A 22,484-nucleotide genomic window follows, 5' to 3' on the forward strand; every position below is an offset into this window, starting at 1 on the left:
TACTTAAACATTAAGATCCCAAACTAAAACTAGGCATTGGTCTAGGCAAAAAAAAAAAAAATTAATTAATTAATTAAACTTCAAAAGCACATGCAACAAGAGCAAAAACAAAATTAAAAAATAAAAACTTTCTGCTGGGTGTGGTGGCGCATGCTTGTAATTCCCGCGCTTGGGAGGTGGAGACAGGAGTCTCGCGCTGGTTCGGAGCCAGCCTCGCTGGCTTAAGAGACCCTGTTTCCACATAAAGTTAAAAAATAGGTCTAGAAGTGTAGCTCGTGGAAGTGTAGCCCGGAGGTAGAAGGGCTTCCAGGAACCCCAGTACCACCAAAATAAATAAATAAATAAATAAAAAATAAAAATGTACCTGCATAGGAAAGGCACAACAACAGTATGAAGAGACAACCTACAGAATGGGAGAAAATAATTACCTACAGTGCATCTGACACAGGATCAGAATGTATGAAGAACACAAACAAATTGATAATTACTGATTTTCATATGTTGACTTTGTATCCTACAATTTTAATGAATTCCTTTATTAGTCCTAACTATTTTTGGTGGATTCTTTAGGGTTTTCTCTACTTAAGATCCTGTTATTTGCAAACAGGGTAATTTTACTTCTTTACATTTTAGATGCATTGTATTGAATTCTCTTATGTAATGTAATTTTCTGGCTAAGAATTCCAGTATTATGTTGAATGGAAAGGTGAGAGTAGACATCTTTTGAATAATATATTAGGGTGTTCCACCTCCTAGATATGTTATTTATCTGCCTCTTTTATCCTTGTTTTCCTGGATTTTAGGTATCATTCTATGTTCTTTATATTTGAAACCTAGTGGTTAGAATTTCATTTTTGAAGATTCCAAAGACTCTTGAGTTACCATTCATGCTATGAAATATTGCTTTTTTATATTCTTTCCAATTCTGATATGTGTCTGAATCTATCAAGTTCCTTCTTCCCTTGCCATGAGATCTGCCATAATATGGTATATTAGTCAAGGTATCTAACATTTTTCACCTTCAACCAACATGTTTTTTGATATCAGAATTAGATTTACAGTACCTATTTATCATTTCCTTCATTTCCCAGGAAGTGTAATTGTTGGTAAGAAAAGTCAGTGGGAATCTGAGACAGGAGGATCACAGGTTCAAGACCAGCTTCAGCAACTTAGTGAAATATAGAGATACTGCTTCAAAACAAACAAAAATAAATTAAAAAAAGGTTGGGATTGTAACTTGGAGGTAAAATTTCCCTCAATACTCAGTACCACCAAAAAATAAAAAAGTCAGAAGACCTGATTTGAGTAAATAAGATATGTATTATATGTCTATACTTGATACTTGAATTATTCCCTTTACTATGTGATCTTACTTAAACCTTTTATTAGGAATATATTATTCAATACATCCTTTTAGCTTACAGAGCATTTCATAAAATTACATATAACTAATTTCTTTCTCCTACTGTCACCCATTTGTTTTCCTGTCTATACATTTCTACCTTCTAGTTCAAGAAATTTAAGCACATAAACATTCCCTACTGTGTAATACAGTTCTGATATTTCCATTACATACCCATTCCTTTGAAGTGTTTCATATAGTTCCAGGGCCATGTTCTAAACTTAAGTGTCATTCTAACAAGTTTTAGCATTGTTTTATAAGTTACAACATAGTTTTAAACTTCAAGATTACTTTCCCTCTTGTGTGTGTGTGTGGTACTGGGGGTGGAACGCAGGGTTTTTCTACCTCCGGGATATACTCCCAGATCTATTTTATATTTTATTTGGAAACAGTGTCTACTAAGTTGCTGAGGGCCTCACTAAGTAGTGGAGGCTGGCTTCGAACCTGTGCGATACTCCTGTCTCAGCGTCCCGAGCGCGGGGATTACAAGCGTGTGCCACCACAACCCGCAAGATTGCTTTCCTTGTGAGATATATTCATTGAATTGGAATACAATTATATGTGATTAAAATTATTTCTTTATCTTTCATATTCATACAAATAGAAACATTAGAAATATTTCTAGCAGAATATAGTATTAAATTACTATTGACCATGAAAATTTTAGTAGAAATAAAAGTCATTCCGAATTTAACCATCATTTCATTTTCATATTATTTTGTGAAGTAATTGGATCCATAGATCTTTCTTTTTATTTTTTCTTCCAGTTTCTTAGCTTAAAACTCTCTCAGTAGAGAAAATCTCACAATAAGTACCTATTAATCCCTAAATTTATTATTTTAATTTTATCCTGTTTATCATTCCATATCTGGGTTTATGATCCTTACAACAATGAGTTGTTCATCTCTTAGAACTTCTCCCTATTTATCTTTTCCAACATCACATTATTAGTTAGAAGATATGATAAAACATTATTTGCTTCCAGATTCCTCAATTTCATGGTCTAAATGTAATCTTAGCATTTATATGATCTTTTCTGAGGATGCCAGTTGTGTTCATGTTAATCAGCATAGGCAGATAGCATAATAAGTTTTAGCAAGTAATATATCTGTGTCTTTCCTTCAGACAGATTCTGTAGGTCCAGATGAATTATAACTACTATACCTGGCAAGGATGCCAATATAAAACATGGCTCCTATCTTTGCTGAATGAGTTAACTATCATGTATACACATACCTGAAACATTTTTGGTGGTACTGGGAATTGTACCCAGAGGCATTCTACCTATGAGCTACATCTCCAGCCCTTTTTATTCTAAAATATAATTTTGATGTTACTGAGGCTGGCCTTGATCCTGAAATCCTCCTTTATCAGCTTCCCAAGTACTAGGATTACAGGTAGGCACTCACATGCCTGGCTCCTAGCTAGACTTTTATTTCAAATTTCCCATTATATTTCATTCCTTTACTCTAGCTTATAATTAGGATCTTGGTTATATTCCATTGCCTGATCACACTGCCCCATGCTATGGCTTCTCAAGAACTTTGTGGTTTACTGAGCAAAATAAAATTCTAATGAGACAGTTCCTCTTTCTTCACTTTCTCCTTTATACACACACATATACATTTTTTACATACTTACTTGAATATGACAAGAAGATAAAAATAATATCAGATCCTGCAAAGTCATTAGTGAATATTCTTGGTTACCATTTCTCTTTTTTAGAATGTTATCCCACATAAAGTTACTCTTCTTCATGACTCCCTTTTATCAATAACTTGGCTAACTGATGTTATTCAATGGTCTATGTCATCCTGTCTCCAAGAATCATCACTTAAACTATTCTTTTTTCCCCTCAATATCCTCACTCTACTCACTAGGAGTAATTTTTCTTCCACCAAAAATATATCACCCATTATCACCAATTAACACCATTGGTTACAGCCATTAGTTGGCATTTCTCCCCTTCGGGGCAAGTGACGATATAACAAGAGTTTTATCTTCATCAATAAATTCTACTAGTTAAGTCAGAAGAAACCAGGCAAATCAACAATGACTACTAGATATCTAAAAGACAACCATTTATCATTCTCTAGAACCGTACCTGTGAGTACACGTTTTGGGTAGAATAAATGATAACTCAGCTCCAACATTGTTCTCCAAAGTGGCTACTGGTACATAATAATGAATTAATTCAGAGATTTCGTCAACCTTACAGTGAGCTTTCTTCACCATATGTATGTGGTATCCTACACCTGAGAAAATTTATTTAGAGGGAAAAAAAGAACGATTTTATACTTCCCATATACTTGTGAGACCATATTTAGTTTCCATGGTTTGGGTGAGCTAGAAGACAAAGCATGTCACAAACCTTTTGACTACATATCTAAGTGACCTAGTAAGTATTTCTCTTAGAGTTTAATTAGTTTTATTTTGGGGGTGCTGAGTGTTAAACCTTTGAGATACACCTGAGTCCTATTTTTTATTCTTTGTTTTGAAAGAGGGTCCTAATGAATTGTAGAGGGCCTAAGTTTGCTAAAGCTGGCCTCGAAACTGTAATTCTCCTATCTCAGCCTCCCAAGTACTGGGATTACACGTGTGTGCCATGCCCAGTTTAATTAGTTTTCTTAAATATTTGATAACAATCTGGATTATATAACCAGATAGAGCAGAGATAGGATGAAAGGCCGTTGTTATCTGACTTCTTTTTCTATGGGAACTGAAATCTGATGGGATAAGATTAATATTGATTAAAAATATGTTAGGTCTATGTTATTAGGTCCATGTTATATGCCAGACAGTAAATATAGCAGAGAAAACTTTTTTTCCCCAGAGATCCAAGACATCTTTGCAGAGTACTCTTTGTTTTCACTAGGTGCAAATCACTGGCCTTCTGAAAGTTAGGAGTATGGTAGGGTAGTGGAGAAAAACCCCTCTGGGGTGCTCCAGGATTTGTGGAAAACCTGATAGCTCAGTCCAGGATAGCAGAGCTGAGGGAGATACCTCTGGGTTCATCATTCACATGAAAATAGATATTTGAGGGTTTGGGAAAGGAAGGTCATCAGAATAGAGAGAAAATAAACAGCTGGGGAGGGGAGGAAGAGGATCTCTCAGATCCAGAAAGCTGCAACTGTACTGCAGCTGAAAGAAACCTCCATAGTATCATCCCTGTGCTGATCTCAAGCTCTTTTAACAGGACAGTTCTGATCCCATTCTTAAGATATTTGAAGACAGCAATGAGCAGAATCTGAACATAGCTGTAACAAATGACAGTATTGTTTCAAATAGAGATTCTATTGAGTATCTTTTACAACAATAGCCTGACAGAAATGAAGTATATTCTTTTCTGTGAATAAATATTAAATACTTTAGTCTCTACTATTATTTTATTCATAATGCTAGTCATTAAAAATTATAAAATATATAGTCAGGCACAGTGGAACATGCCTGTAATCCCAGAATTTGGAAGGCTAAGACAGGAAGATTAGAAGTTTGAGGCCAACAGAGTATAACTTAGTGAGACCTTGCTTCAAAATAAAAAGTACAAAAAGGCTGGGATTGTAGCTTAGTAGTAGAAAGCCACTGGGTTGAGTCCGTAGTACACATAATAAATAAATAAATACATAAATAAAATAAAACATACAAAGAAACAGTTAAATATAGAAAACTGAAAGGAAACAGAGATTGTTCTATATTTAGAAATTATAAGATGTAGATTTAAAAGTAGCCCTGTTATATATTAATCTACTGTAAATGAATAAATAAGCTGTGAATACATAAGCCATTTTGTAGACTAATAAAAATAGTAAAAAAGAATCAAGTGGATAAGCTAGAAAAATACATCACAAATGAAGAATTCATTCAGTGGTGTTAACAGCAGACTAGACAGGAAACGATATGAAACCAAGTATTAAAAATGAGCCATACCAGACATGGTGGCGCACGCTTGTAATCCCAGCATTTGGGAGGCTGAGACAGGAGGATCACGGTTTGCAGCCAACCTCAGCTACTTAGTGAGGCCCTTTGAAATCAGTGAGAACCTATTTCAAAGTAAAGGTTAAAAAATAGGGTTGAGGGTATAGCTCAGAGGTAGAATGCCCCTGGGTTTAACCCCCAGCCCCTTGAAATAAAACTAATGAACATACAAATAGCAGAAGTAATTCATTTTGTTATTAAGTACTTACTTTAAATGTAAATGAACTAAATCTCCAATTAAAAGGCAGATATTAGAAGAATTTATAAGATAATATGTATGATCCAACTATACTCTCTATAAGAGGTACAAAACACATATAGATTAAAAATGAAAGGATGAGAAAACCAATTTTGTACAAATTGTAACCAAAAAAGAGATGATACAGACAAAGAAGACTATCATATTAACAAGAGGTTAAAACACCTTGAGTCAAGAGAAACTTAAAACAGCATATCAACACTTTTGAAGATAGTCATATAGAGTTTCATATATAACTTCTTCCCCCCTTTACAAAACTTTTAATTGAAATACAATACACCAACACTTGATAGATTTTCACAAACTAAAAACACTGCCACTGAACACTGATTTAAAAATATATATATTTCCAGCACTTCCCAAGTCATTCTTTTTTTGTGTGTGTGTGGTACTGGGGATGGAACCCAGGGGCATTAAACCTCCGAGCTATATCCCCTGCCCTATTTTATATTCTTTATTTTGAAACAGGGTCTCACTGAGTTGCAGAGGGCCTCACTAAGTAGCTGAGGCTGTCTGCAAACCGTGATCCTCCGGTCTCAGCCTCCCAAATGCTGGGATTACAAGCGTGAGTCACCACGCCCAGCTTCCAAGTCAATCTTATGTTCCCTAACTTCTGTGCATCAAAGGACACGATTAACAAAGTGAAAAGACAGTGTATGGAATGAGAGACAGTACTTGAAAATCATCTATCATGTGTGTGTGTCTGTGTGTGTGTGTGTGTGTGTGTGTGTGTGTGTTTTACTGGGGATTGAATTCATGGCCTTGCATATGCTAGACAAGTGCGCTACCCACTGAGCCATATCCCCAGCACATAAGTCATATATCTTATGAGGGAATAATATCCAAAAATATAAAAAACCCTCTCAAATTCAATGACAAAACAAATCTAGTTCATAAACTGAAAAAGAATTTGAACAGATACTTCTTCAAAGAAGATAACCAATGACCAATAAGCACATGAAAAGATATTCAATATTATTTTCCTTTAAGGTGACATAAGCAAAATCCCAGTGAGACATCCCTTTCCACCTGCTAGGATGAATGTAATCTTCAAAAGTTGAAAAAAGGACTTCCAGGAAGATGGCGACCGAGAAAAGCGGGGCTTAAGAGCCCCGCTAACAACAAATCTCCATTACCACAAAATCAGCGCCTTTCATAGCCAGAAAACACCATCGCCAGTGAAACAAAAAATCACCAGACTCCAGAGAGAAAGCGGACTGAGAACAGAGCCACAGAGGAGATATACCGGCCTCGCGCCCGAGGACGCGCCAGACGCAGCAGCAGCGCCATACTGCCGGAGGCACCAGCGAATTCACGGGACGGCTACAGCAAGCCAAGGTGAGCCACTGCGGAACAGCTAGGCGGGATTTCTCCGCGCAGAGAGCATTTAAAGCTCCCAGTGGCCGAGCTCAGCACACGCTGCAGGGATTCAGAGTAGAAATCAAAATCAAGAAGAAAAACGCCAGCCCCATAGCCGAGGGCGTAGCAGCGGCGCCATATTGCCACCGGCGGCAGCAGCAGCAAATTCAGTGAGGCTAGTACAGCTACATCTGCGTACTCAAGAACAGTGAGTCAAATTGCGGGCCACAGAGGAGAAATCCCAGTACTGTACTCCCTGGGACTTGACCCAGTGGGGGAGGGGCGGTGGCAGAGATATCACACCATAGGAGAACGTGCAACCTGGCACCCCCCACAGTCTAAAGCAGCCTCTATCGACTCTCTGGGTCGGAGACTCTGTGATACAACCCAGTAAAGGAGTAGTGGGGTCCGAGATACTACTGACTCGAGATCCAGAACACCTTAAGGGAAGTCATAGTGACCCAAGGGAAGAACCCAGAGAAGGCACAAACTTCCGAAATCATGGGAAAGAGGAATAATACTGGAGCAATTAATGCCCACAACCCCCACAACATCAGAACCCGATAAAACAGAAAATCAGAGATTTCTAGAAGATCAAATCAGGAAAATAACTGTAGAAATAGAGGTGCTTCGAAAAGAACTCAGAGAGAGCCAAAAAGAGATAAAGAATGCAATTAATGAAGTAAAGGCCTCAATTCAAAGCACAAACAACCGATTAGAACACACGGAGAACAGAATCTCGCTCTTAGAAGATGAGCAATCCAAAAATGAACGCATAGTTTCTAATCTAGAAAAAAATATCCGACAGCAGGAATCTGCTATTGAAGAAATATGGGCCCATTTTAAGAGAGCTAACCTAAGAATAATTGGAATAGAGGAGGGAAAAGAAAGTGAAACCAAAGGGATCAACAATCTCTTCAAAGAAGTAATAGCAGAAAATTTTCCAAACATAGAGCAAGAGGTTGATACAAAGGTCCAGGAAACTTATAGAACTCCCTTTAGACAGGATCGGAGAAGAGGATCCCCACGCCACATAATTGTCAAAATGACCAATGTGGAAGCCAAGCAGAGAATCTTAAAGGCAATAAAAACAAAGGGCCAAGTGACATTCAGAGGCAAACCAATTAGAATCACTCCAGACTTCCCAAACCAAGTCATGAGAGCCAGAAGGGCTTGGAGTAACATATTCCAAACTCTGAAAGAAAACAACTTCCAGCCAAAAATTTCCTACCCAGCAAAACTTTCTATCAAATTAGATGGAGAAATAAGAAGCTTCCATGACAAACAGAAACTGAAGGAATTTATGTCTTCAAAACCAGCACTAGAGAAAATACTCAAAGAGATTAACTACAAAGAAGAAATAGGTAACACACACCAGAACCAGAGAAACAAGAGTTTCCATCCAACAGACAATTAAGATTGGTTATCTGTGGAGATTCATTATTTATGTTAGTCTTTTACCTATCTCTAAATGGTATTGTTTGCCTTTATTGTTGTTAATTTTTAGGATTTCTAGTTGGAATATTAATATACCTTCAGATATAGCATTTTGAAATATTTTATCCCATTCTATTAGTAACTGTTAACTCTGTTTACATTGTCTTTGGATATACAATTTTTTTATTTTTTTATTTTTTAGGGAGTCTGTATACTCCTCTGTTGCCTGTGCCATTGAAATCATAACCAAGAAATCACTGCCAATTTCAATGTTGTGAGGTTTTATGACCCAGATTTTCTCCTAAAAGTTTATAGTCTTAAGATTTATATTTAGGTCTTTTATCTACATGAGTTAATACTTGTATATGGGATTAGGTAAGGGTCCAATTTTATTCTTTTCCATGTAATTATTATTTTTTAACAATATTTAGTTTAAAGATTATCATTTCCACCATCAAATGTTCGTGGAAACCTTGTCAAAAATAACTTGACAATATAGGGAAGAATTTAGCTCTAGGCTTTTATTTAACTCCAATGGTTTATATATCTGCCTTTAGAATAGTACTACACTGTTTCAATTATTGTAGCTTTATATGGTTTGAAATCAGAAAATATATATCTTCTAGCTTTGTTCTTTTTCAAGATCGTTTTGGGTACCTAGACTCCATATTCCATATTAGGATAGATTTTTTTCTGAAAAATAAATACATAAATATATGATAGTTTCACCTAAAAAATAGAAAAAAATATTCTCTGGTAAGAAAGAAAGCAAAAAGAAATATTGAAATGTTATCTTTAAGTCATCAAAAGCTTGGTATCAGACAAATGAAACTGTTATGTGAGATTATCATTTTTAATTTTAGATAAATTGCCATAATACTAGATGTCAACTACTAAACCAAGCATGGGAGGGAGGGATAGGGAGAGAATGGGGTGGGGATTGGGTGGGGGCTGACTGGGAAAAGTGTGCATGTATGTCTACAAAAGTATGTATCCTACTATGATGTATGAATACAGTGCACCAATAAAAAAAAAGTTGAAAAAAATTCTGAGGAGATGTGGAGAAATTGAAATGCTCATGTTTTCAGGTAGGAACATAATATAGTGCCATCATAACAGAAAACAGTTTGACAGTTTCTGAAAAGGTTAAACATAGAACTGTCAGATGACCCAGTAATCCTGGTCTAGTGTATATCTTAGAGAACTGAAATATTCATACTCCATTGTTCACAGCAGAATTCACAATAGTAAAAGGGTAGAAACAACTTGAAATATCCATCAACAGATGAAGGAATAAGCAAAGTGTGATACATACTTACAATAGAATATTATATAGCCATAAAATAAGATTTGATATATTTTAAAGTAGCTGTAATATGAAAATATTATGCTTAGTGAAATAAGTCAGCTTTATAAGGACAAATATTGTATGAGCCTTCTTATATGAGATAACTATAATATGCAAATTCAAAGAGACAGAAGATATATTAGCGGTTGGTTACCATGGCCTGGGAGGTAGGTGGGAAAGAGGAGTAACTGTTTAATGGGTACAGAGACTTTTGGGAATCTTGAAAGACTTTGAGTAAAGAGAATTGTGATGGCTATGCAACATTGTGAATATATTTAATGCCACCTGAATTGTATACTTGCAAGTGGTTCAAACTATAAATGTTATATCTATTTACCACAAAAGTAAACAGTCACAACTAATATTTTAAAGGCTCTCATAGAAAAAGTGGACAGCACATATGCGCAAGTAACCAGTTCTATAAGACATAAACTTATGCCTGATAATTAAAAAAATTAAATATATTACCATGGATCTAAGAAACTCATAAGAGAACAAGTAGAAATAGCTACATAAAAACTACAACACAGAAACATCGTATTCAAATTGTTGAAAACAAACCTAAAAAACCTAGAAGGACACTAAAGCAAAGAATATGCAATATGTACAAAAAAGTAAACATGAGAATTACACTAGATTTGTTAACAGAAACTGGGCTAGTCAGAAGACAACGTAATGACATCATTATAGAGCAAAGAAAAAGAGCAGAACCTCATCATTTAACAAAAATATTCTTCAAAAGTTGAGAAAAACAAAAACAAGATGATTCATTACTCACTTTTGTACACTGCAAGGAATATTAAAAGAAGTGTTTTATTCAGAAAGAATAGGTTATTTTAAGTGAATGATAATAAAAATGCAATCTATTAAGATTTGTGGGATGCTGCTAACACAAGGCTTATAAATAAAGGTATAGCTCTAATGTCCCATTTTGAAAGAAGGTCAAAGTCATTAATTTAATATTCCATCTTAAGATGTAAAAGAGTAGATGAAACCAAGCTAACCAAGAAAAATAAATAACAAAGATGAGAACAGAAATAAGTGAAACAGAAAATAGTAAAGTTAAAAATTCTTATTCATAAAATATATTACCAGCAGCTGGGCATGGTGACAGATGCTTGTAATCCCAGCATTCGGGAGGCTGAGACCTGTAGGATCGCAGTTTGTGGACAGCCTCAGCTACTTAGTGAGGCTCTCTGCAACTCACTGAGGCCCTGTTTCAAAATAAAGAATAAAAAATAGGGCAGGAGGTGTAGCTCGGAGCTTGAATGCCCCTGGGTTCAATCCCCAGACCCACACACAGACACACACACAAATAAATAAATATATATATATATATATATATATATATATATATATATATATATATATATATATGAATAAGAAAACACATAAATAACAGCAAGAATTAAAGTCTAGATATTAACACAGACCTTACAGGCATTTAAAGGAATTATTAAGGAGATACTAATTACCTGGAAAAGCAACACATACAAAAATGTTCATGAGAAGTAATTGAAAAAACTAATATTTCTACATTTTTCAAGGAAATAAAATTTTTTGAGAAAAACCTCCTTCAAGGAAATCTCTAGATCCAGATAACTTCACTGATTAATTCTGTCAAACACTAATGAAAGGAATAGTGTTAACCTTACATAAATGCTTTCATAGAATAAAGGAAAATGAAAAACTTCGGAAGTCACTTTTTTTTTTTTTTTTGCAGTACTGGGGATGGAACCCAGGGGCATTCTACCTCCGAGTTACTCTCCCAGCCCAATTTTTTATTCTTTATTTTGAAACAGGGTCTCACTGAGTGAAGGGCTTCACTAGCAGCCGAGGCTGTTTGTGAACCTGAATCCTCCTGTCTCAGCCTCCCAAATGCTGGGATTATAAGCGTGCACCAACATGCCCAGCTATTCTGAAGTCACTTTTAAAGGGCAATAGGAACACTGTACACTTCTTTTTTTGATTGGCATTTATTTATTTTTATTTTTATGTGGATCATATTGAAAATGGCATACATTCAGACTGTATACTTCTAAGATCAGGAAGAGGGCAAATGTATTGGCTTTGCTACTCCTGTACAAGACTATACTGCCAGTTTTCTATAAGGTAATAATGCAAGAAAGGAAGTAAAAGGTATAGAGATGGGAAAGAAAGAAACAAGACGTGTGTGTGTGTGTGTGTGTGTGTGTGTGTGTGTGTGTGTTGCTGGGGGTAAACCCAGGTATATTATACCACTGAGCTACATCCCTAGCCTTACTTTTTATTTTGAAACAGGGTCTCACTAAGTTGCATAAGGCCTCACTAAGTAGCTGAGGCTGGCTGCAAACCCATGATCCTCCTGTCTCAGCCTCCCAAGTAGTGGGATTGCAAGTGTGCACCACCTCATCCAGCTAAAATCTTTTGAAAAAGCAATTTTTGTAGTCATTATTCTACTGCTAAGTAATAAAGCACTGTATGTAAGCAAGTTTATAGCACATTTGACCATAATATCTGAGTAGTAAAAAAAACCTAAAACAACAAAATCCACAAAGAGTAGAATTATGTGATATCACATAAGCAATAATATAGATGAATTTCAAATATATTCCATCAAGGTTAAAAAAACACAAGCAAACAAAAATATGGCATATAATTCATTTGTATAACCTTCCAGAATAGGCAAAGCTAATATATGGTAATGAAAATCAGAAAGTAGAATGAGGTTCAAGGGAACTTTCTGGAATCATGAAACTATTTAATATCTTGTTTTGCTTGAAATAAAATAGATATGCACATATCCATTTCAAATTTAACCAGAAACCACAATTAATATGAATATCAGATAATATGTTAAGCATAAAGTAGTAAATATTTTTGAATTTTGGAAAACAGAGATGTTATTTAAGATGGCTTATGGTTGGACCCTAATTAATAGAATGGGGGAAATCACTGAATTTTGTGTAGTTATGCAAAAAGAAAATTATGTTAAACAAATAAAGGAGACAGACCATATAACTGTTTCAGGAACAATGAAGAGCCACAGCACTGCAGGCATCCCTTGACCATGATGGCTATACGGTCACCCAACATATCAGCTTCGTCCATGTAGTGGGTGGTCAGTAGGATGGTGCGATTTTGCTTATAGTTCTGAAGGAGATCCCAGGTGGTCCTCCTTGTGGCTGGGTCCATGCCAGATGTTGGCTCATCAAGAATCACCACCTGAGGACCATAATAATTTCATGACCATGTAAACACGATGTACTGGCACAACTAGTGCCTTATGAGTCATGAGTTTACACTGGTTTTACTTTTTCATTCATTTGTTCAAATAAGTGAAGACAATAAGTTTAGACAAAACTGAATCAGGAATGCTGCAATAATTCCAAACCTGTGGTCATTTTATACTAATGAGGCTGATAATATGAATCCCATCTGATATTATTAATATAGGAGGTTGCTTTTATAATGTTAGACACATTATCAACTCTTGGTTTGTATCAGCTGATATCTTAGACAAGCTATAGTGTGCAGTGAAATCCAGTTTTAGATAAAAATTTTTTTTACCTTGGATCCTCCTATAAGTGCTATAATAATGGAGAGTTTACGCTTCATTCCTCCACTCAGTGACTTTGAAAATGCATTACGTTTTTCTAGAAGGTCAAAGGCTGACAGCATGTGGTTAGTTTCCAAAAGATACATATTTTGAGATACTCCTTTTATCTACAAAGAGAATCCAGAGTTTACATAATACTTCCAACTTAATTCTAAAAAACATTTTCCATCAGCTCTTTTCTTGCACCATCTACCTTTGTAGTGGTTTACTTCCTTTAGCAATTCTTTATGCTTAAAGGATAATTCAATTAAAATTAATTTTTCAAATTTGTCAGATTAGTAATATTGATAGTTGGTAATCTACCTGGAGTGCCTACATGGAGCGAGGAAAGGAAAATTATCTCTGACTCACCACAGAATAGAAATAAAGGTGTTCTGATACTGTCAAGCAATTAAACAACAGATCCTGCTGGAGACACAAGCCCATGGATTTCCTAATTTTCACTATCTGCTTTGAAATGTCATATCCATAAATATAGACTTGACCACTTGTTGAAGGATAGAGACCTAAAATCAAACAAAAATAGTTTTTGTGAGGTAACTTGACCACAAACTGCTCATTAGCACCTTGACTTTGAAATCTACTTATGTATTACAATTAGCCTTAGCAATATCTCGCACAGAAGAAAATTACAGAAAATATCCAGTGATATTTTTGGTTAATATTAGACATTATTTTGTATTTTTCTGTTTGTTCAATTGCAGGCTCAATAAATATGCATGAGTGCAGGTTACTGGTACAATAAAATTATTAAAGAGGCTTCTATGAGGAGATCCTAGCATTGCCATTAGCTATTTGAAAACATTTCTAAATTACATTATAATCTGTGTACTGTGTGGTAGATGCTTTAAAACCTGAAATACCAGACAACAAATCTGTTATCCTTGTAGAACTTAACCCACTAAGTCCCAAGTTTTCAATTCTGCAAACATAATAAATATTATAACATTATTTCAAAGTTATCATAAGTCATTTATTGTTCAATTGGTACTCCACATCTGGGATGACAAAAGGAGTTAATTTATATTCCTGATAACTCATTAATCCTTTGCTCTTGATACAGGGTCTTGCTTTATTGCATAGGTTAGTCTTAAACTCATGAGTTCAAGCCATCTTCCCACCTCAGCCTACTGAGTAGCTGGGAATGTAGGTGCATAAATGGTACCCAGCTTACTTGGGGATTCCTGTATCACTGTGGGTGCTCTACCACTAAGTTCCCCATCCCCAGCTTCCCTCTTCCTTCTTTTATTGAGACAGGTCTCACCAACCCATCCTCCTACTTTACCACTGAGCTCTATCTCCGAGGAGTGAGACAGCCCTGTCTTGCTGGCCATATTCACCCAGAGTAGAACTACCATCAAGTTGAATTATCAGAGGTATGGGTAGAGAAAGAACAGAATGTGGCTCAAATGATACGGATTAGTAGATTTCTTTGAATGTGTGTTTCTTCATTTGCTGTATGCCCTTAAAACAATTTCCAGATATTTAAAGGGTTAGATCTCTTGTTTTTGTTAGCTGCTTGTTCCCCTGGGGGGAGAGGGGTAGGCCTGGTGAATCAGAAGTGGAACACTGTTATTTTTACTTAAATATTTAATAGTTTGCCCAACATTTTATATACAGTAAGTTTTAAATAAACTTATACCTAGTGACAGTCTTACCATTTCTGATCCTTTCAATTTCTTCTTACTAATCTGTTTCAGTCTGAAATAATTTCCTTTAAGCCTAAAACATTGTATTTCTTGGCTCTTCCCACTTCTTTCTAGGGAATGCCTAGGATATGGTATATCTTGGATGCTGTTCACAGATAGTTGAAAAGAATGTATAATCTGCTGTTGTTATGTTTTTCAGTATCTGTATTACTTTTTTCTTTACTGATTCTATAAATTATCAGAAGAATGGAGTTGAAATCTCCAACTATAATGGCAAATTTGTGTACTTATTTTTGTGAATTTATGTTCTTTGGTGACATATTATAATTGTTACTCTCCCTAGAAGATTGGCCTTTTCATCATATGTAATTTTCCTCAAAAATACTCAAAGAAATTGGATTACTAAACCACCACTAAAATGACTTAACTTTAACATCATAAGACTACACAAGTCTCATAATATTATCTACAGTTTCTGGGTGAGGACACCCTTTAAAGAGAGATGAGTATGTACCTGAGAGGATGGACAGAATAGTAGATTTTCCTGCTCCATTATGTCCTAGAAGAACAGTGATCTGCCCCTCATATAAATTCAAAGACAAGTTCTTTATGGCCATCTTGGTAGTGTTCTTTACTTTGAATACCTGTAAGGAGAAAATCCACAAATACTAACTATATCTTTATCATGATTGGAAGGACATTCATATCAACTATTTATAGAAGAAATAAGACTGCGTCATCAACCTTACTATAAACTAACATGTGAAGGATGAAGCTGTAAAAAGAAAAATTATATATATATATATATATATATATATATATATATATATATATATATATGCACAACACATAACTTTCATGGCTTCACAGATCCACAAACATTCCCTGAGCCATTTCATCAATTCCTGATGGTTTCAGTTTCCATCTTGAAGCTGACAATGGTATAATTTTAACTCAATGTCTTTGTCTTAATCTGCAGAAATATCGATTGAAAAACTACACATAGATGTTCATCTGAAATTTCTTACATATACACTATCAGTGATTCTGTTTAGGATGCAAGAAAGCTATAAAGAGCATCACTTCCAATGTAGCAACAAGAAGCCGAGTAATTTACAAAATCACAACTTTTCCTATATCCATCAGAGAGGTGAGGTTTCAGGCAACCACTAGCCTGAAATTTAAGGAAACATGAATGGCTTCTAGGAGACATTCTATGTAGGTATTTGCTTACCTGGAGGATATATGAATTCTATCCAAGCTTGTAAAAATATTTTGGTTAAGTTTAACAAAAATAAGATGGAAATAGTTTAGGGAAAATACATAATTGGAAGAGTTGGAAGTCAAGCTCATGTCATTCAGAATTAGAGCATACCTTCCTTCCAATACAACTGTCTGTGAATAAAGGCAAACACCCTGCATTATAGAAAATGCTATTTTCTTTTTCACTCCAAATGGTAGTAGGCATTTTTTCCGTAGGTGTCTTTAGCCTGTCTTTTTCCTAAACCTAACCATCAAGCTTGTGTAACTACTTATTTGAAACCATTAACTTGGATGAATGTCCTAAGTGGAGCTCCTGATTTCCCAACCCTCACTTAAAAACTGACCAACCAACTAACCAAACAAACCCCAAATTTTTCTGTGCCTCCAAAGTCCAACAGTTGCTCCACTAACCACCCTTTTCTTCAGGCAACAAAAACAACATGCACAGTAGTTTCTTCCCTTTCACTCAATCATGCAAGTTTTTTTCAGTTATAACTCCAAAAAATATTTTTAATTTCTATATTTATATTTCTACTGCCATCAGTCTAGTCCATGCTACCATCAGATCTTACCTGGACTATGATAAAAGCCTCCAATTTATCTTCATGTTTCTAATCATATTCCTTAATAGCAGCCAGTGACCTTACTTTTGTGAGTTGTGATGCTATAAATATGGATATGAATGTATTATTAAATTCTGACATCAATTCCTTGCTCTTTTAAAATTGCAATAGCATCTGCCATTCAGAGAAATAGGAAGCTTCAAAACATACCTTCTTCAACTTCTTCCTCTCTTCTTACACTTACTGCCTTTTTCTCCAAGGCAACAAGAAGCCAGGAAGCAATTGTCTTCAGCAATCTTCTTGTAAATATCCTCATGTCAATCAACCATTTCATTAGGTACATTTTCTATTATCCTCTATTACTTCAAGTGATGGTGCTGATGAACTTGCTGCCAATAATAAAAATCTTGTTTCCTCAAGTTTCAGTAATGGTTCTTGACTTTCTCTTTAAGCCTTCTCATACCACTGGGCTTCTCCTTACAGTCTATTATAGGCTCTTTAGGCTTTCATAAATACTCTCCTCAAAGTTTTTCCAGCTTCCACTAAATTATAAGTCCCTTTAAAATATACTAAAGTATATATTTTAAAAGGTAGAAAAATACTGCTTCCTAGTAGGGACGAGTGGGTCATTTTTGCAGGTTGAGTGTTTAGAATAAAATATATCTCAGGACTTGTAGATCCTATATTTCCCATCATAATCAGAGTTCCATAGTGGTGACAGAAAATCTAACATTCTCTAGAGGCCTCCCATTCATATTAAGTGGAGCTAAGCTCTCAGATTTGTCTGCTCTTTGGCTGCTGAGAATGAAAATTTCTGCATGATTCCTGGGAAGCATACTACATTTTACACTTATTATAGAGTCTTTTATTGTCTATAGTGTATCAATTTTCTGTGTATGTAGAGGGGGTTGGGGATACTGGAGATTAAACCCAGAATTATTCTTCTACTTAGTTATACCCAAAACCCCTTTTATTTTTCTTATCTTGAAATAGGGTTTTGCTAAGTTTCTGAGGGTCTCATTAAGTTGCTGCTAAGGCTGGCCTCAAACTTGTATTCTCCTATTTCAGCTTTCCAAGTAATGGAAAAGTTCAGGTGTGCACCACTGTGACTGGCTCCACTGGATCACTTCTTTTCAACAGCAGACATATAATCCTATAGTTGTTATAATTACTAATTCTTCATATTTTTCAAATTCTTTTTTTTGCTGTTTATTTATTCTATTTATTTATTTTGTGGCACTCTGGATGGAACCCAGGGGCATTCTACCTCTGAGCTCCACACCCCAGCCCTATTTTTTATTTAAATTTATTTATTTATTTTTAATTGGTGCATTGTAGTCATATATCAATCACATTGGAGTACAAGACTTGAGAGGATATACAAGCACACATCATTAAATTAGCCCTCATCCAGCCCCCATCCCATCCCCTCCCCCTCCATTGATCCCATGCTTCTTTGGTGATTAACTTTGATACATTTGTTTATGTACCTCCTACATTTTAAAGAGGCTCCAGCCGGGCATGGTGACGCACGCTTGTAATCCCCTTGCTTGGGAGGCGGAGACAGAGGATCGTGCTGGTTCAGAGCCAGCCTCGCTGGCTTAAGAGACTCTGTTTCCACATAAAAATGTTAAAAAATAGGTCTGGGAGTGTAGCCCATGGGAGTGTATCAGTGTATCCCGGAGGTAGAAGGGCTTCCAGGATCTCCAGTACCACCAAAAAAAAAAAAAAAAAGAGGCTCCATCCTCCACTATTCCATACCCTCTGATTGGTCACATTAGTTGCTTCACTATAGGGCCCTTTCTATAGCTCAACCTCTTCCTGTTGCCCCTTTCCTCCTAGTTATTGCTGATTAGGGGAAGCATCTGATTTATATTTTCTGTGATATTTCTCTGTACATGCCGCATTGCAAGTACCGATCCCACTCTTGACGGCCCCAGTAGTGGCCTAGCTACCCGGTGGACTGATCCAGACTTTGCTGGCTCAAGCAGCAGCCTTGCCTCATGGGAGGCCCCGATGCTGGCCGCTGGCTCCGGCACCGGCCTAACCCCTCGGCGGGCTCTTATCATGGCCTCAGAGGCCCAGGCACTGGCTTTGCCTCACGACAGGCTCCAATGCCGGCCTCACTGGCCCCAGCACCAGCCTAACCCCTTGGCAGGCTTCAATCCCGGCCTCAGAGGCCCCAGCACTGGCCTTGCCTCACGGCAGGCTCCAATGCCAACCTCGCTGGCCCCAGCACCGGCCTAACCCCTTGGCAGGCTCCAATCCCGGCCTCGGAGGCCCCAGTACCGGCCTTGCCTCACGGCAGGCTCTGGTGTGGGCCTTGCTGGCCCCAGCACTGGCCTAACCCCTCAGCAAGCTCCGATCCCGGCCTCAGAGGCCCCAGTACCGGCCTTGCATCATGGCAGGCTTCAATGCTGGCCGCTGGCCCCGGCATAAGACTAACCCCTTGGCAGGTTCCGATCCCAGCCTCGAAGGCCCCAGTTGTGGCCTTGCCTAATGGCAGGCTCCAATGCCGGCCATTGGCCCTGGCACCGGCCTAACCCCTCGGCTGGCTCTTATCCTGGCCTTGGAGGCCCCAGCACTGGCCTTGCCTCAAGGCAGGCTCCGATGCCGGCCTCACTGGCCCCAGCACCGGCCTAACCCCTCGGCAGGATCCGATCCTGGTCTTGAAGGCCTCTGTAGCGGCCTTGCCTCACAGAAGGCTCTGATGCTGGCCGCTGGCCCCGGCACCGGCCTAACCCCTCGGCGGGCTCTTATCCTGGCCTTGGAGGCCCAGGCACTGGCTTTGCCTCACGCAGGCTCCGATGCTGGCCTCACTGGCCCCAGCATGGACCTTGCCTCACGGCAGGCTCCGATGCCAGCCTTGCTGGCCCCAGCACCAGCCTAACCACTTGGCAGGCTTCAATCCTGGCCTCGGAGGCCCCAGCACTGGCCTTGCCTCATGGCAGGCTCGGGTGCGGGCCTCGCTGGCCCCAGCACTGGCCTAACCCCTCGGCAGGCTCCAATCCCGGCCTCGGAGGCCCCAGTACCGGCCTTGCTTCACGGCAGGCTCCAGTGCGGGCCTCGCTGGCCCCAGCACTGGCCTAACCCCTTGGCAGGCTCTGATCCCGGCCGCGGAGGCCCCAGCACTGGCCTTGCCTCACGGCAGGCTTCAATGCTGGCCTCTGGCCCCAGCATAGGCCTAACCCCTTGGCAGGCTCTTAACCTGGCCTCAGAGGCCCCAGTACTGGTCTTGCCTCATGGCAGGCTCCAATGCCAGCCTCGTTGGCCCCAGCACCGGCCTAACCCCTCTGCAGGCTCCATTCCCAGCCTCGGAGGTCCCAGTACTGGCCTTGCCTCACGGCAGGCTCCCGTGCTGGCCTCGCTGGCCCCAGCACCGGCCTAACCCCTCAGCAGGCTCCGATCACTGTCTCTGGGGTTATTATTTCAAAGGTTCCAGGTGTAATGTATCAGATCTCTGCCTCCCCTGAGTACTGGCCACTGCCATTGCCACTGCCTCCACCATTTCAAATCCTTCCCAGGCTCTTTTTCCACCCTGAATGTTGTCCAGTGTTCCTAAGCATGCATGACGGTAGCATTCGACATTTGGTGTAATTTCTCCAAAAAATAAGGTTGGTAGGATCCGGTTTCTGCTTCTCCTGAATACAAGTCTCCACCACCATCGTGGAGACCGCTTTCAACACCACCTTTCTCCTTGGTCTCCATTAAATTCTCTCCTTACAGGTGATGTCCAAGAATCCTAACAATATAGAGAAACAGCAGTCCTCGTTCATGGGAAATTTTTCCATAAGTTCCAGTGCATTTAGATCAGTTTTGTCTGCATCTCTAGTGTCCTGGTATCCACAACGGCTTTCTTAACTCCTCTCCGATATTTTTCTTTTTCTTTTTCTTTTTCTTTTCCTTTTTTTTTTTTTAAATAAGAGAAGACAGTATATGTGGTTTGAGGAGGTAGTGGGATCTGGCACTCAGTAGCACTGTGACCCAGTTGGTTTCCTTATGGGTCCAGAGTACTCCGCACCACTCTGCCTGGGGCCCAGAGTCTCGTGACCCAGGCCCCAGCTGGCGTGCCCCGCGCGACCCCCGCCCGGGATCCAGGGTACTGGGCCCAGTTTCTCCAGGGGTCTGGCATGCTACGCACAGTTCAACCTGGGGCCCAGAGTCCCCCGACCCGGGCCCAGGCTTGCGTACCCCGCACGACCTCTGCTCAGGACCCAGCGTCTTACTGTGCCCGGTTTCTCCAGGGGTCTGGCGTGCTACGCGTGTTCCGGCCCAGGGCCCAGAGTCCCACGACCCGGGCCCCGGCTTGCGTGCCCCTCGTGACCCCTGCCCGGGACCCAGGGTACTGGGCCCGGTTTCTTCAGGGGTCTGGCGTGCTACGTGCGTTCCGGCCCGGGGCCCAGAGTCTATTTTTCAAATTCTTATACATGTCATTGACTAGTAACTTTCTTCTGGTATACCGTCTCAATTCACCATATGATGGTTTCCCCATCTTTACCCCCAGTTCCATTGATGTAGCTAAACTTGTATGAGTTAGAGATACATTGATGAACAGAAATAGTTTAACCAGTGTGTTTTCTTATAAAAATTTGTGCAACAAATCCAATGAAGCAGCCTAGTGTACTTCTAGGTATATCTTCCTAATTCATATCTGAAACAATAAAGTTTTCTTTTGAATTTGGCCAAGCATGCAGTTTCTACATTTTAGATTCTTGGAGAAGAAAAGACACTCTTGAGAGACCTCACATCTAGACAGGACACCCTAAATATGGTCTTATTTATCATGTAGGCAGAAAAGTCTGAAACACAAAGGAAAGTTTTCTTGAATGCTGGCAGCCAAAACTATTCTGGCTATCTCTTATGATGTGTTTGGTAAGTATTCCAGTTCTGCAATGGGAGTTGAGAACAGTCAAGTTGGAGGCCAGACTGAGAACCTTGGAAGGGAGAGGGATAAAAAAAATATGAGCAGAACAGGAAAAAGCATTAGCAAAAAAAGAGAAATATGAACATCAAAGTGAAGTTAAGGCTTTTGATCTCTCTGGTGGCACCATACTTCCAGCCTGTTCTAAAAAATGCAAAATAAGCCAGGCATGGTGGCACACACTTGTAATCCCCGCACTTGGGAGGCAGAGACAGGAGGATGGCGCAGGTTCGAAGCCAGCCACGTGCGCTGGCTTAAGAGACCCTGTTTCCAAATAAAAAATGTATAAAATAGGTCTGGGCGTGTAGCCCGGAGGTAGAAGGGCTTCCAGGAACCCCAGTACCACGAAATAAATAAATAAATAAATAAAGCAAAATAGAGCATGTAAAAGAGAGCAAAGAAAGCCAAGATTAAAGTTAAAGTTGAAGAAGAGGAAGAGGAAGAACAAGATGTACTGGTAGCAGAAGGGAATAAGGAGGAAGAAGAACAAAATGTACTAGTAGTAGAGAAGGAAGAGCTACTTTCTGAGAAAGAGCCATATACCAGCACAGCAATTCTTAGTCCATAAAAAAGAAAAGAAAAAGAGAAAGTCACTGAGGGTTAATGGAAGGAAACTATGATTCTGTCACCAGGCTATATCATGTTTTAGTTGGAATCATATCAGAGATGCTTTTTAAGTAGTCAAGAGAAGTTGAATGAAATCTTCTATA

The 22,484-nt window shown here is 38.7% G+C and overlaps 1 protein-coding gene across 1 annotated transcript in view; it reads right to left on the reverse strand.

Moving 5' to 3' along the window:
• LOC308268827 (phospholipid-transporting ATPase ABCA3-like) overlaps positions 1–22,484 on the reverse strand; it is a gene marked incomplete at both ends in the record, with an annotated part of 110,558 nt that overhangs the window by 44,800 nt on the left and 43,274 nt on the right. Inside the window, 5 exons of the mRNA XM_080703931.1 lie at positions 3,507–3,657; positions 12,774–12,984; positions 13,330–13,485; positions 13,730–13,884; positions 15,542–15,671. Coding sequence (XP_080560057.1) covers positions 3,507–3,657; positions 12,774–12,984; positions 13,330–13,485; positions 13,730–13,884; positions 15,542–15,671 — 803 coding nt within the window. The remainder of the gene's footprint in view (positions 1–3,506; positions 3,658–12,773; positions 12,985–13,329; positions 13,486–13,729; positions 13,885–15,541; positions 15,672–22,484) is intronic.

Source organism: Muscardinus avellanarius (genome assembly GCF_963383645.1).
Source record: "Muscardinus avellanarius genome assembly, chromosome: 10".
NCBI classification, from domain to species: Eukaryota; Metazoa; Chordata; class Mammalia; order Rodentia; family Gliridae; genus Muscardinus; species Muscardinus avellanarius.